Below are 14,639 nucleotides of genomic sequence, written 5' to 3' on the forward strand. Positions count from 1 at the left end.
TCAAGTACAATTCTAGACATACCCACACTTCCAGTATAAGGTATTCCAAACATCATTTCATACAGTGAAATTTCAACATCTTTTCTCAAACAAGTACGCACTCACAATAGAGCTAGAGGTAAACATTTCATCCAGGGTAATTGAAGTTCTAACATTAATTTCTTTAATGTATTGTTTTATAGTTCTCATTTTTCACCCTACCTGAGGAAAAAGGCCCAACAGGTCTATTGCCAATCTATTTCCAATTCTTTCCTTATACCCTTTTACCACATGAAAAGTAAAATGTGTACCTCTATCACTATAAATGCACTATCAATGCATATCTATATATATTTATATTTGTATATATCTGTTCCAATATTAACTTCACAGTCATTTGTGCATTCGCTCTCACACAAAGAAAAGCTTCCAACCATCCAGTCAAATGATCAACAATCACCAACAGATATTTCAAAGTACCCACTGCTGACATTACAGTACAATCAACTTATATTCTTTAAAACGGCCAAATAGCCAAATCTCTAAAACAGCCAAATAGCCAAATCTCTTCCTCCTGTCAGGATTATACACATCCACACACATAATGTATACATTTTCTACTCACTTGCATAGCTATTGTGTACATACATCTACAAATATATTTTCTCTTCACAAAAGCCACAAATACTTGTGTTCCTAATGAGTACCCCTCATGTACCTTCTCTATTATGTCTCTCATAATAGGCTTATTAACTATTTGCAATCCATTCTCTATTAACCACTTCCAATCTACATACTCTACATTCTCTAATGTCATCTCTTTCTCTTCTTCATCAGTGAAACCTGGTTTTACATCCCATTCCAAAACAGGAACTAAAACCATTATCAGCACTTCTCTCATACATGCATCTATACATACATACATAAGCCTCATCTGCTAATCTATTTCCCAAAATCTCTTTGGAAAACTTCTCTTCTTACTAGCTTCAACATATATTATAGCTAATTCAATAACTTTAGCCATTGCTTCATTTTCTAAAAGTTTCAAAGCTTGCACTAAAGCAAACACTTTGCACACCTAAGCAGAATACTCAACAGATAAGCATTCTCCACTTTGAGAAGATCTATCAATAAACAAATTAATACCTCCCTCTATTGGGATATCTTTCAAATCCTCTCTCATCTTTGTAAATCTAGAACTTCAATACAATCATGTATTATTCTATATCTTTCCATTCCTGTCTCTCTCCCAAAAGGAATTCAACTGAATTTAAATTCCTGTCAGTTGAGAGAAACAAATTCTCCTTGACAATAAAATAGCTTTAAAAATCTAACATATGTAAGCCACAAATGCTTTCTGCATTAAAACACTTACTACTAAAGCACTTCCAAAAGTCAGCTTCCTACTTCCACAAATATAGCCATAGCAGCTACTGTCTATATACACAAAGGCCAATTATTCACTACTGAATCCATCAATTTTCAACAACAAAAAAACACTATAAGTTTCTTCCTCCCAGCTCACACCTGAGCTAGAACAAACACCTTTAGCTATACCTCTTCCACTGCTACAAACAAATGGAAAGGGTTTTTTTTTTAACTCAGATAAACTCAACACAAGAGCTCTCTTAGTTCTCGGTATAGATTATCTAACTATCCCACTCAATCCTCTCTCTGGATTGATTCTCTTGCTTTCATATCTAATCAAATGTCTTAAGTCAGACTCCACTTATTACAATTCCTTCCTTAAAACTCTCAGGCCCTATTGTCCTAAGAAATCTAACAAAGCATTTACACCTTTCTCAACATCTCTCTTCTTCTCACCTAATACCAACAAATCATTCACATACTGTAACACCTTTATACCCACAGGCGGTTCAAAACCCCCAAGGACCTGCTCTACACTTGTCCTAACAAAGTAGGGCTTTCTAAGAACCCCTCTCGGTAAAACACACCATCGATACTGTCAAGTTCGATGTGTATCTGGATCAGCCCTCACTACTGGGCAAGTCCAAGCATCTTTCAAATCTATCACACTAAAATACCTGTATTCATATGGAATTCCCCTTAACAACGTATAGGGGTCTGGTGTAATAATCACCAAGTGATTATATGAAACCAACTACTAGACATCAAAAACCATCAGGTTTCTCTACAGGTAATATAAGTATATTGTATGGTACTTTGCGGCTCACTTAGCTCATCCCTTAACAGGGACTCTATCACTGGCTTCAAGCCACATCTCCCTTCCAGGGAAATATCACATTGCTTCCACCTCACTGGCTCAATATCACCTCCACAGGTGCAATATTCAAAACACTTCTATTCCCTTTCACTTCCCACACTATGGGATCTATAAATCTCTCCTGTTCATCAGTCAATAAATGAACAGTACACTTATCTTCAGAAAGATAAGCACAACCTAATAAGGACAAAGCATCCCGTCCTAAAAGGTTCATACCTGCTTCAGGTATATACATAAAATCCAATGTTATCTCAGAGTGTCCTCCTTTTAGAGACACAATAGCAATAGCAATAGCAACATCAAAAGACTCTCCCTTAACACTAGATACATCATAGTTTTCCCGACCTGGGTAATACCCTCAGGTAAATTCAAAGAAATTCTGGCTACACCAGTATCTATCAGGAAAACACAATTGCTTCCTCAGGTCCCATCTTTACATTTACTAAAAACTCCCGATGAGACACAAGTGTTAAAAGCCTTTGACCCCCCTAATCTTCAATTAGGGTATACAGCCTCTGCTGCATTCTCCGCTTGTCCAGGCAATTTCTCACAAAATGCCACAAGCAAAACACTGCTTACTTCTTTAGCAGCTATTTCTGTTCCATGAAAGAAATTCTATTCTCTCCTTCTCCAGTATACTACAGTATACTTCCAGTATATGAAACTCCAATCCTGCGATTATTATTAACTATTACAAATCCAAGTCTATATGACTTATTATCTCTGCTCTCTCTAGCTTCGTTACAGCTTCGAACACAGAAAACATTAACTAACTGACAAGACTTCATTACATCACAACTTTTTTTAAAAAACTTTCTTGGCCTCTGTCACAAACTACAATTTCATTAACACGCTTAGTATTCTGGTGTCTCTGAAGCAAAAACAGAACACTTATTCAAACTATCCCTAATTCTATTCAAGAATTTAGCTGGCGATTCATCTCTTAACTGACCTATCTAAGAAAAAACTCTAACCAGATTCCGCCCTCGTGGCACATCAGTTTTAATACCTTGTACTTAACCACCCTGACTATTCCAGCCAGTATATCACCAGGTATTTCCTGCAGTAGGCTATACTAGTAGAGTATAGTATCTATATCCCTTCTGGAGTAAACAAATAATCCAAAATATGCTGCAACTCCACAAAAATATAAATGGTTAAACCAGGGAACAAATCCTTATCGGAACACTTTGCAACCACAGCATTGACAGCTTATAATTCCTCAAATCAGAGGAAGGAAGTAACACAACTGTAAAACTATTAGGCATTTCACAATACGGATAAAATTCCTTTGCCTTAAATTTTATAATTATTCCAAACATAAAATCCTTCACCTCCCTCTCACAGAAACATAGCTCATATTTCAGCTCTCTGCACTGTGAAACAGTAGACACTCATCCCCCTTAATTCTCCCCCTCTCAGCTGTATCTGAAAGAGTTGGAACATATTACAAGGGAGGAGATGAGCATAAATAGCTAGCATATTCCAGAGGCTCCCCCTCCTTAATAAAATCTCTTACTAAGAGGGGAAAGATTCTTCCACATATCACAGATCAACATAAATCACCTGGGCATCTAACCTCTTTAACCCTTCAACACAGCATTAAAAGAGACAATACAAAGAGTCAACAGTTAACTGTTTAACACAGCTCTTAAGGCATCAAGCATCAATCCAATACACATTTCAATACGCTCTCCAAATTTGAACAGTTTCAAACATAATTCAGCCATTCCAGCCATACAAAGTACAATCTGTATCACTCATCAAGGGGTTAATACTTAAATACCAGCAGCCAAAAGCTGAACCAGCTCTCCAAAAGGAGAGAGAACTCTGGGACTTTACAAACATATTGTTCTTGTTAAACAAAAAAATGTCTAACCCCCCCTTAACACAAAATATGACAGGGAGAAACAGTGTAGACTCACACACATATGTCAAATAGAAATCATTTTCAGACAACCAATACCCCTCTAAACAATCCTAAAACGATATAGGAAATGTTGCAACACAATTTTAAAAGTTTTAAAAGTTACTAATTCGATTCAACTCACCTGAGCCCCAGTGCACCAAACGTTGGCCGTTCCAAGCTCCTATGATCACAGATTATCAGTCAGTCAAACATAGATTTAAGAGTGATTTTCCCTCCCTTGGGTGGAAGATCCAGCAACTGCCTCCACAAACCCAGTGGAGAGGCACCATTGCAGTCCTGAAAAATCATCCATCCAAAGGAAGAAAAAAAATGTCTATCCCCTGGCTGGCTCACCAAAATTATGAGAAGTACATAAAAATGAATCAACAGACTTTTGATAATCTGATCAGTAGGATGCTTTATTAGGGAAAATACTGCAGTATGGACCCCTTTACTCCAGAAAAAAATCCATTTTCTAGGAGGAAGGAGACACTTCCATTTAGTGAATACAGCTTATATAGGTTTATCAAATCACATGGTTACATAACACTTCCTGTTGTCCATATATAGAGAAGTTATACAACATTTTCATAAGAAAGTTCCAACCTTCCATGGAAAACTCCCAACATTCTCATTATAATCAGATTTCCTGTTATTCAAATACCAGAAGAAAACCATTAATATCTCTTAATGTGATTTATAATGTCAGAGCGCCCCAGCACATACCTCTAACTTATGCCAAGTACATAGTTTTGCAATCTTGTATAATTTCTAGCAGAAAACACATTACATAAATGTTATGAACTTTAAAAATTCAGACTGCAAACACAAAATGGCTTCAGTTCGGCTCCTCACATTCTCAGGTGTAATAACTAAATTTTCACCTATAACGCAATGCATAGATGAAGAGTCCTATTTTTCTCCTGGAACAAAACTGGGGCTGCCACTTGTGGCCTTGCTGGTTGGATAAATTCACATTTTAAGTTCTTGTCTATGAAGGTGTGAAGCTTTCCTAGTTTGCGTAGAGTCATCAAATAAAGTATAGGCTTTGGGAGTTTAGCTCCAGGAAGAATTTCAATACTGTGGGGCAATGGGGCTGGAGCGCATCAGAGTCTTTCTCACTAAACGCATCTCTCAACCCCAGTACTCCTCCAGGATTCTGGATTCATTTATTGAGTGATCCCGAGTTGCTGCCCCCAGCTCCCTTTGCCCTTTATTTCTCTCACAGCTGGGTTTTGGGATCTTTTCCTCTTTCTTTGCCACTTTCGGCCAAATCTTTAACCCCCCTGCTTCCAAGTAACTTCAGGGTTTCATGTCTGCAGCCAAGACAGTCCAAGTAAAAGGGGCATCTCCATCCTGGTGCCACTATAAAACTCAGAGTCTCTTTGCTTTCCCATTCTCATCTCAACTGGTTCAGTGATAAAGTGAGCCGGCCCCTCTCCAGCTACAATTCCATCTAGCTGGCAAAACGTTACAGGCACCCTCAGTCGTTTGAATCTCAGTCCAAGCTTTTCAATGACTTCAGGGTTGACAATGCATCTAGTGCAGCCTGAGTCCAATAAAGCTGGCATCCTCCCTTGGGTCCCCGAAGAGGGCATCACTAGCTCCACTGGGAGGATTACAAGGATCACCCGCTGACTTACCAGGGGTTCATCATTGCCATCACTGTCAGCTCACCCGAGTTGATCAGAGTTTCCAATACCTCAGTGCCAGGAGAGGTGAATCTATGACCTCCAGACCTTTCAGTGCTGTCTCTTGGATCCTTGGAGCTGGTTTTGTTGCCTCCTGCCTCAGGGTTGCCATAGCACTGAGATTGATTCTGCTGGGTTGGTATGCCACAGCTCAGTGCCTCTCCTCCTCCTCACACTGAGGCATGTCATGCTCCCAGATTGTTTCTTATCCATGGGAGGGAGGACTCACCCTGTCCACCAGCTCTCATTTGTCAGTTCTGGGCAAGGTTGATGTCCACTTCCACTGCCAACACATATCAGCATCGTAGGGTTCGCGGGACCCGACACAAGATGCAGGTATGGTAGATGTCATCTTTGAGGCCATCTTTGAAGAAGTCAGATGTTCTGACCCAGCTTTTACATAAGCAAGAAACAGACTCCCCACAAAGGAAAATCCCACTTTATTTACACATTGGGAATTAACTGCATTCACCAACAGAAAGTCCTGGCAAGAGTCCAGCAAGAAATTAACTGAAACAATAGTCCTTATCAGCTCATTATGATAAATGCAAGGCTGTGAGCTCCCAGCTGGAAGGCTGCAAATAGATTCAGTTCAAACAAAGAAATAGACAAACCTCAGTTCTGGCAAGGCAATGTTTGTCATACAAAATACACAAGGAACAAATCTTGCAGAAATGCGAATGGTTGTCTGTGACAATCTGTTGTGGCCCATCAGCAGCCAGTGGAGCTGGCAGCAATTCACTTGAAAGACTGTTTGCTGGGACTTTGCTGGATGTGAATGATAGAAATTAACATTAGCCTAATAAAAAGGAGTTTTGAAGGGACAAGGAGTCTGCTTCATGATTTTGTGAAGCCTAGGTCAGAACACAACCAAACCACTCCCCTTTCGTCCTATTTATTCCCCAGCCAGGGAGGAACCATTCAGCTCCATATTCGTTATGGTTCCCAAGCCAGCTCATTGTCCTCCGTTGTTCACCTCTCCTATCTGCTCTGTGCAGGGCCCAGCTGTTTCTCGTCCTCACTCATCTCTGACTCCAAAAGTAGCTGCCTCTCTGGCTGGGGAATGCCAGACATTCCTGGCTCTATCTCTGTGTCCAATGCTGTGCATCCATCAGATTCTTCCCCAAGCTCCAGAACTGGCCCAAGTTCTTTCTCAACCTCCTCATTGTCCAAGTCTGCCACCAGCTCCACTGGCAGCTGGAGGGCCACAACATCAATGACAATGTCCTTGGACCATGCAGCCAACCAGCATACCAACTCTCAAAACTCCTGTATGTAGGTGGCCAATGACGTGGTCTTCATCTGGATCATAGCCTTGCACTCAGCCAGTGGATTCTTTAATCATTGGCGAAGGGCTGCCATAAAATGGTTATAGTTCTGAAGTTGGGGGACATTGTCATTGTGGAGGGAGACCATCCACTCTGCCGCCGCCCCCTTCAGGGTCGTGATTATTCATCTTATCCAGGCTTCTGCCATCTCTACTTTGGCTCCATACTCCTGCATGCAGTTCCAGATTTGCATCAGGAAGAACTGCAATTGCTCAGGGTCTCCCCCATACTTAATCCCCAAGACTGGGACCTTTGGGGCTGGTGCCTTCAAGGAGCAGTCCCTGCAGGTGGAGTGGCTTGTGTAGCTAGGTCTGAGGTGACCCAGGAACTTTGAGAAGCTTTCTGCGCAAGAGATTCTTGGGGTCTTCAACTCCCACTAACCTACTATATCAGGAACAGGGCCTGGTTCAGCATGGCTTCCTCTGGGCTTCTCTCCAGGGGGTGGTTCTCTTTGCCCTTTGCTCCTCACCCACCTGAGCTTGATGGGCTTCTCGTTGAAGTCCAGTTCTTCTCACTATTCTGCCTTGCCTTGAGCTCAGTGTGGTCTAGTGGGAGAGTCGGCCATAGCTCCAGTTACCTCCAGCTTGCTCTTGTTGTTGGACATTGGAAGCTTGATCCCCACGTAGATTTCTGTCTCCAGGTTGACCATTAAAGCAGAGCTTGCTTAATGTCAGGGCTGTCTCTGTTCATTTCCTAGAAAAGAAAAATCCTTGGCTCCAAAATTACTTTTATGAGGAACAAGCCAAAAGCAGACAGTTTCAAGCAAGTTCTGAGGCAAAGAGTGGGAACACAGCATCTTGAAACACAGTATAAAGCCCAACCCCCTTGTAGCTAAGCAACCGGAGGCCACCGCATACCAGAGCCAATGGACCTGGTCTTGGAGATAACCACAGTTGTAAAGCTGCAATGTAAACCTCTTTATAGTTCCCTATTCTATGGCAGCAAGCAACAGGCTGGCTGACAGTGACTTGATTCTCAATTCCAGGCCTCTGCATTACATACCACATATGTTGAACCTGGTTTGGGAAACATAAACTTGAAAGAAGTTGAAAATTGTGTTTAATTGCTGCAGGATCTTGCAGACTTGGAGGGGGGAGGGGAATAAAACTTGCCAATTTTAGTAAAAGAATTAAAACACATTAAACCTGTTAAATATGGTTTCAGCTTGAATATTGCTTGCTACATATTTGAATGTAAAATAGCTCAGGTATGCATTTTCCAAAGAAGGAAGTAACTGATGCCCCAGCCTAAGCTAAGCAAGAACATTCTTTGCTGCATGGTCAGAAGAGTTGTTGTTAGTACCTGCAAACTGTTTTCAGACTAAAGTTTATATATTTCTACACAAATAGAAACAAATCTCTGTGAATATGTTCACAGGGAAATAATTGCTTAATAATTATTTTCAAGTAATTATAATCAGGGGAAAATAATAGATGCAATCTACATAGACTTCTGTAAAGCCTTTGATTCAGTGGTACACGACAAACTACTATTAAACTAAAATCTTATGGTATCTCTGGACACCTGCATAACTGGATAGAAGCATTCCTGTCAAACAGACAACAAATGGTCAAAATTGGGAGCGTCCTATCAAATTCTGTACCTGTCAATAGTGGTGTCCCTCAAGGCAGTGTTCTAGGACCAACTCTCTTCATACTCTATATAAATGACCTCTGTGATCATATTAAGAGCAACTGCATTCTTTTCACTGATGATGTAAAGCTGTTCAATACCACAGACAATACTGCTTCCCTTCAAAAAGATCTTGACTATGTATCAGAATGGTCAAACAAATGGCAACTTCAAATCTCAACAAATAAATGCTCTGTCTTACATATTGGCAAAAAAAAAAAAAAACAGAAAATAAAATACAAGCTGAATAGTCAAAACCTTGTTGAGGATCCAAACTCTGTCAAGGACCTTAGAGTACTCATCTCAAATGAGTACTAAGTGCTAGAGCCCACTGTAACTTCATAGCCAAAAAGGCATTAAGAGTTGTTAACCTAATCGTACGTAGCTTTTTCTCTGGTAATATCACACTACTAACTAGAGCATACAAAACATTTGCTAGACCAGTACTCGAATACAGCTCATCAGTCTGGAACCCACATTACGTATCTGATATTAGCACAGTTGAGAAAGTCCAGAAATATTTCACAAGAAGAGTTCTCCTCTAATCATTGTAGAATACCTTATGCCACCAGACTTGAAATTCTAGACTTAGAAAACCTTGACTTATGCCGTCTTCGGCCTGATCTAAGTATGGTATATAAAATCATACATTGCAATGACTTACCTGTCAATGAATACTTCAGCTTCAACCATAACAACACAAGAGCACACAATAGATACAAACTCAAGGTTAACTGCACCAAACTTGGTTGCAGGAAATACAACTTCAGCAACAGAGTGGTCAATGTCTGGAATACTCTACCTGACTCTGTGGTTTCTTCCCCAAACCCCAAAAACTTTAACCCCAGACTGTCTACTATTGACCTCACCCCTACCTCACTCTGTGGTTTCTTCCCCAAACCCCCAAAACTTTAACCTCAGACTGTCTACTATTGACCTCACCCCTTTCCTAAGAGGTTTGTAAGGGGTGTGCATAAGCGCAGCAACCTGCCTACCGGCCCTGTCCTATTGTTTCTTTTATTTTTCTTATATGTACCCATTTCATGTATTCATAACTATGTATGTACTTATACCTATTGTAAGCGATTGACAAATCAAAATAAATAAATAAATAAATAAATAACTTGGCATTTACATAACAGGAATTTTAAAATTTGTGGCAGCAACTGGCTACTTTATCTGGATGTCTGATCTTAAATTAGGGAAAGGGAATATAGGCCCATTGCAATCTTCTTAGCAATTGCAACACTTAGTGATAGATTGACCAGTCCCAAGTGTGATTACTAAGTAAGGACGTAGTTTAATGAATGACTATCAGAGAATACCAGAGTTTAGGTTGACTGAGAAGTCAAAACACCCCTTGAAGAAAGGCAATGGTAAATCATTTCCATATTTTGCCAAGGAAACTGATGCCTAATGAAATAACTTAGTATCAAAGATATCAATTAGAAAATATATAACCTTTTTGGCTTTCAGTTTAAAAATAAGTTTTAAGAATATTTATATATAGAAACCTGATGTGTACAATATTAATTATTAGATACTCTCTTGTAATTTGTATATTCTTGTATTTTTGTATTATAAAATAATATTTAAAATATTATTTCAATCAATCTTGTGAGGTTTTTATGTAAATATGTTTTTATTCAAACTCATCTGTCAAAGGTATTTTTTCTTTTTTGAATAAAGTGAATACCTATGTCGCTTATTAATCCTTTTGAGTTAAAAGTTTCCATGTGCAAACATATAGCAATAATTTTTCACTGTTCTTTGTTCTGAAAAGGAGTGCCTTCTATATATACACAATATTTTCTCTTAAAATGCATGTATCCTTTATAATTGTCAGTTCATTTGTATAAGCTAATTTAGCTTATACTAGACCTATATATTATATCTTAGGGATTTCATCTCATCATATTATTTTTATGGCATGTTCAGATAAGCAGGAAAGGCCCTCTTAAAGAATTTTTCCATTCTGTAATAACAACTAGCAGGTATTAAATTCATTGCTTTCTCCTATCTAGTGTGCAAGTAAGTGATAAAGTAGTAACTGAACTGTTTTACTTTTTGTTCAAAGGAGGGATACACATAATTGACTGCGTACCTATATAAAAATAGTTTATATACATAGAAAATAAGAAATTAGGAAGAAAAAGTAGATCCTATTGATTTATATTTTAAAAGTGTAGCATTAATGGGATGGAAATGACCATTCCACAAAGGAATGCATCATTTCATAGTTAAAGTACTGGACTAAATCTCCAGGTTACTGGAGAACTTCTATTGTGGTCTATGCGTATACAAATATTGGCCTAAATCAGGGGTGTCAAACTCAAGGCCCGGGGGCTGGATTTGGTCCAGGGTTGCTTAGATCTGGTCTATGGGGCCGCCCTAGAAACTGCAGAAGACAGGCCTGTGGTGCCTCTGCAAGTGAAAATGGAGCTCAGGACGACTGTATGCAGCCCTCTCGAGCTTCATTTTTGCTGGCAGATGGTTGCAGGAGGCCATTGCAGCCAAAATGAAGCTTGGGAACCCATTTTCACTGGCAGACCTCTCAGGCCACTACAGGCACCCCTGACACAAGTGATGTCAAGCTTGGCCACACCCACCCTGGCCATGCCCATCCCATCCCCCCAAAGTCAAAAACAACCCTGATGCAGCTCTCAATGAAATCAAGTTTGACACCCCTAGTCTAAATAAACAGCAGGAGTATTCTGACAGCATAAGTAATTGTTTGAAAAGTAGAGGGTGAGTGCACAATGATTAAATGTGTTCTAATATCCTACAGTATTAACAATGATGCTGAGATACAAATGTTGCATACAGCTGTTTGTGAAGAACTCTGTTTAATTGGATCCAAAGTCCAGTGTTTCTCAACTTTGGCCACTTTAAGACATGAACTTCACTCAGAGGTAGGATGCTACCGGTTCGGCCCGGTTTTATGGAACCTCTAGCTGTGAAGAGTAGCTGACACCGAACCGGTTCGGTGTTTGGCTCACCTGCCTGCCCGGGCTCTAGGCTGTCCTTTATTTTATTCCCTGCTTTTCCTTCCTCCGCTGCTTTGCGCAGCACAGCTGAGGTTGAAAAAGCAGGAAACAAGAGGATTTTCAAATGCTGCGTATCCACGCGCAGCACTTGTCAGCTGTCCAAGCAGCAGAGCTGATTTCTTGCAAACGCTGCTCACACATAGTTCAGAGAACAGGCAAATTGCTCCACTGGCTGGACCCACCCCTCCCCGCCCACTCATTCATTACCTGGCATGCAAGCCATCCAACCTGCCTGGTTTGGTAAGCTGCTATTTTTCCTCCCCCCCCATCAGCTGTTCTGCTCTGCCAGGAGATTTAGATTAGCTAGAAAGCAGGAAATCCTTGGATTTCTTGCTTTCTGGCTAATCTAAAAGCAGAGCCGAACTTTCCTTAGGACTGAAGCTTCTGCTTTGCAGTGCAGAGTCAGCCTATTGGAGATAGATAGATCTCTAAATGAATCTGTGATTCTGTGAGCAACTCAATCTACCTGCCTGCTTTGCCTGCTTTTGGGTAAAAGTTGCTCTTTTTAAAATAAGTATTCAATATTTACATACATGGTGTGTTGTGAGTTAACTTTGTGAGTTTGCTTGCAAGCGCATTTTATGTGACAGACTCAGGTAGTCAATTGGAGAGATAGATAGATCTCTAAGTTAATCTGTGATTCTGTGATCAACTCAATCTGCCTGCCTGCTTTGCCTGATATTGGGTAAAAGTTGCTCTTTTTTTATAAAAATTCAATATTTACATAAATATTTATAATATTTACATACAAGGCATACCCACCCAGTCACATGACCACCAAGCCACACCCACAAATTAGGCCACACCCACAGAACCAGTTGTTAAGAAATTTGAATCCTACCCCTGCTTCAACTTATGCTACCTGGGGAATTCTGGGAGTTGAAGTCCACATGTCTTAAAGTGTCTAAGACTGAGAAACATTGATTTAGACTTAACAATGCATCCTGCAGTAGGCAACCAAATTTATGAAAAGAGAAAGGAGCCTAGTTTTCAATCATCCTGTTTAATCATCCACAGTAACAAATTATCTTAATTTACTCTACATTTTCTATAGTTAAAGAATAGCTAATATTTTGTAAAAATTAGGCAACTTTTTTCTTTTTTAATGCTCTTATGCCTTAATTTACCTCAATTATTTTATTTGTAATTTAGGTAGCTGTGATACTATCCCAGAGTCCGATTTTGAGGAAAGACCAGCCACACAAAACTCATCAATGTTTGTCAATTACAGGAATGTGGATAAGCAAGATAACAAACCCGGTAAGATGAATGAATTTCCATAGGGTAATTATCATAAAAATGTTTCATTATGTTTGCATGAAGACTAATAGAACTTATTGATTTTCAAAGACATATACACACACACATATATATTCGTAGATTTTCACGGGTACAGGTATGCAGGTCTTGGCATGCAACACAGCCAGCCTCTCCACCAGTATTTATAGAGAGATGGCAGCTCCACGCTTTGCTCGCACAAGCACGAAGCCGAAAGCACCAGCCTGAAGATGGCGAGTGGGACCTCATCGAAACATCGCCAAGATACTCTCAATCTTACACAGGAAAAGACCCGAACAAGCCAGGTTTGGCAGCACGACACACATGATTAAAAAGAACCCAATACACAAGCCTGAGGATGGCAGATAAGATTCTGCCGAAACGTCACTATAATTTTAAAAGTACAAATATTAAGACGTGGGAAAATATCTGAAGAAACCTAAATACCATACATATAAATACCCACAAAAACATAAGAGAATATATATGTGTGTGTGTGTGTGTGTGTGTGTATCTCCCAGCAAGCAATGATGAGTCTAGGCTTCTCAAGGCCTTTTGTATAAGATTCTTAGAATTAACCTCACATCTAGAGTTGGTCCCTTCTTCCTAGTCTCTCTAGTATCTTCCAGTATTAACTGCCTACTCATTTTGGACAAAATCCATGCTCTCCAAGGTGTTCTGTCTTGTAAAGCAAGTTCTCAATCCAAGGGTATTCTTAGTCTCATGGCTTGTCTGTAGAGCAGATGGAGATCATAGTGGGTTGCAGCCATTCCTGAACTACAGGCTTCGTTTATGATAATTCATGCCTTTCTTACTTCCTAACTGCAATAAACTTGTTTTATGAGAAACTGTCTTTAAGCCCACACAGAAGCCATAGCTGATCGGGAACGCAATACTCTTAAGTGATAATGGCATATCAGAGCTTATTTTTGTAACATTGTTTGAATTGCACTAGATGCTGGCTGGCTAGTAGGTTTTTAATATTCTTTATGGCCCAGGATCTGGGTATCTATTAAATCACTTTATTCAAGTTGCTTCTGCCCAAACAGCAAGATTCAGTGGGAAAGATATACTGCAGTTTCCGATCCTTAATGAATGATGCTATCAAATATTTTGAACACTGCACCACTCATCTTTGAAACACTCACTGGAACACTCACTGGAACAATCCTTCTCTGGACCATTCTCTTCTTTAGAATACCCTTGAGAAAAGATTGGTTCTGAAAGTTTTTGGTGACAAATAAATGGTGAGAAATTTGGGGATAGTTGATTAAGGATTTTGATGTTGGAGTGGGGTTTTTTGTTGTTATTAATTTTCACTTTCATAATTTATTGTATTTCAGTCTTATTGCTGGAATAAGGAGTTGTTATTGAGTAGAATAGCATACCAATAGTCATCAACATCCGTTCATTCAGCAATTATTCAAAATTACAATGGTGAATGAAGAGACTTATGGACCCTGCCAAAGTTACAGAAATTACATTCAGGAAGAAGAGCTGGCCAATCCACTCCTCAGCCTCTCTATAGAG

At 39.7% G+C, this 14,639-nt stretch overlaps 1 protein-coding gene across 3 annotated transcripts in view; it reads left to right on the forward strand.

Moving 5' to 3' along the window:
• Nucleotides 1–14,639, forward strand: part of BBS9 (Bardet-Biedl syndrome 9) — a 365,750-nt gene that overhangs the window by 286,478 nt on the left and 64,633 nt on the right. For all 3 annotated transcript variants that reach the window (XM_087917940.1, XM_087917939.1, XM_087917938.1), the window contains one exon: nucleotides 12,984–13,091. In XM_087917940.1, the coding sequence (XP_087774066.1) occupies nucleotides 12,984–13,091 (108 nt within the window). The remainder of the gene's footprint in view (nucleotides 1–12,983; nucleotides 13,092–14,639) is intronic.

This window comes from Pseudonaja textilis, chromosome Z, assembly GCF_049901715.1.
Source record: "Pseudonaja textilis isolate UNSWEBS1 chromosome Z, rPseTex1.2, whole genome shotgun sequence".
NCBI lineage: Eukaryota > Metazoa > Chordata > Lepidosauria > Squamata > Elapidae > Pseudonaja > Pseudonaja textilis.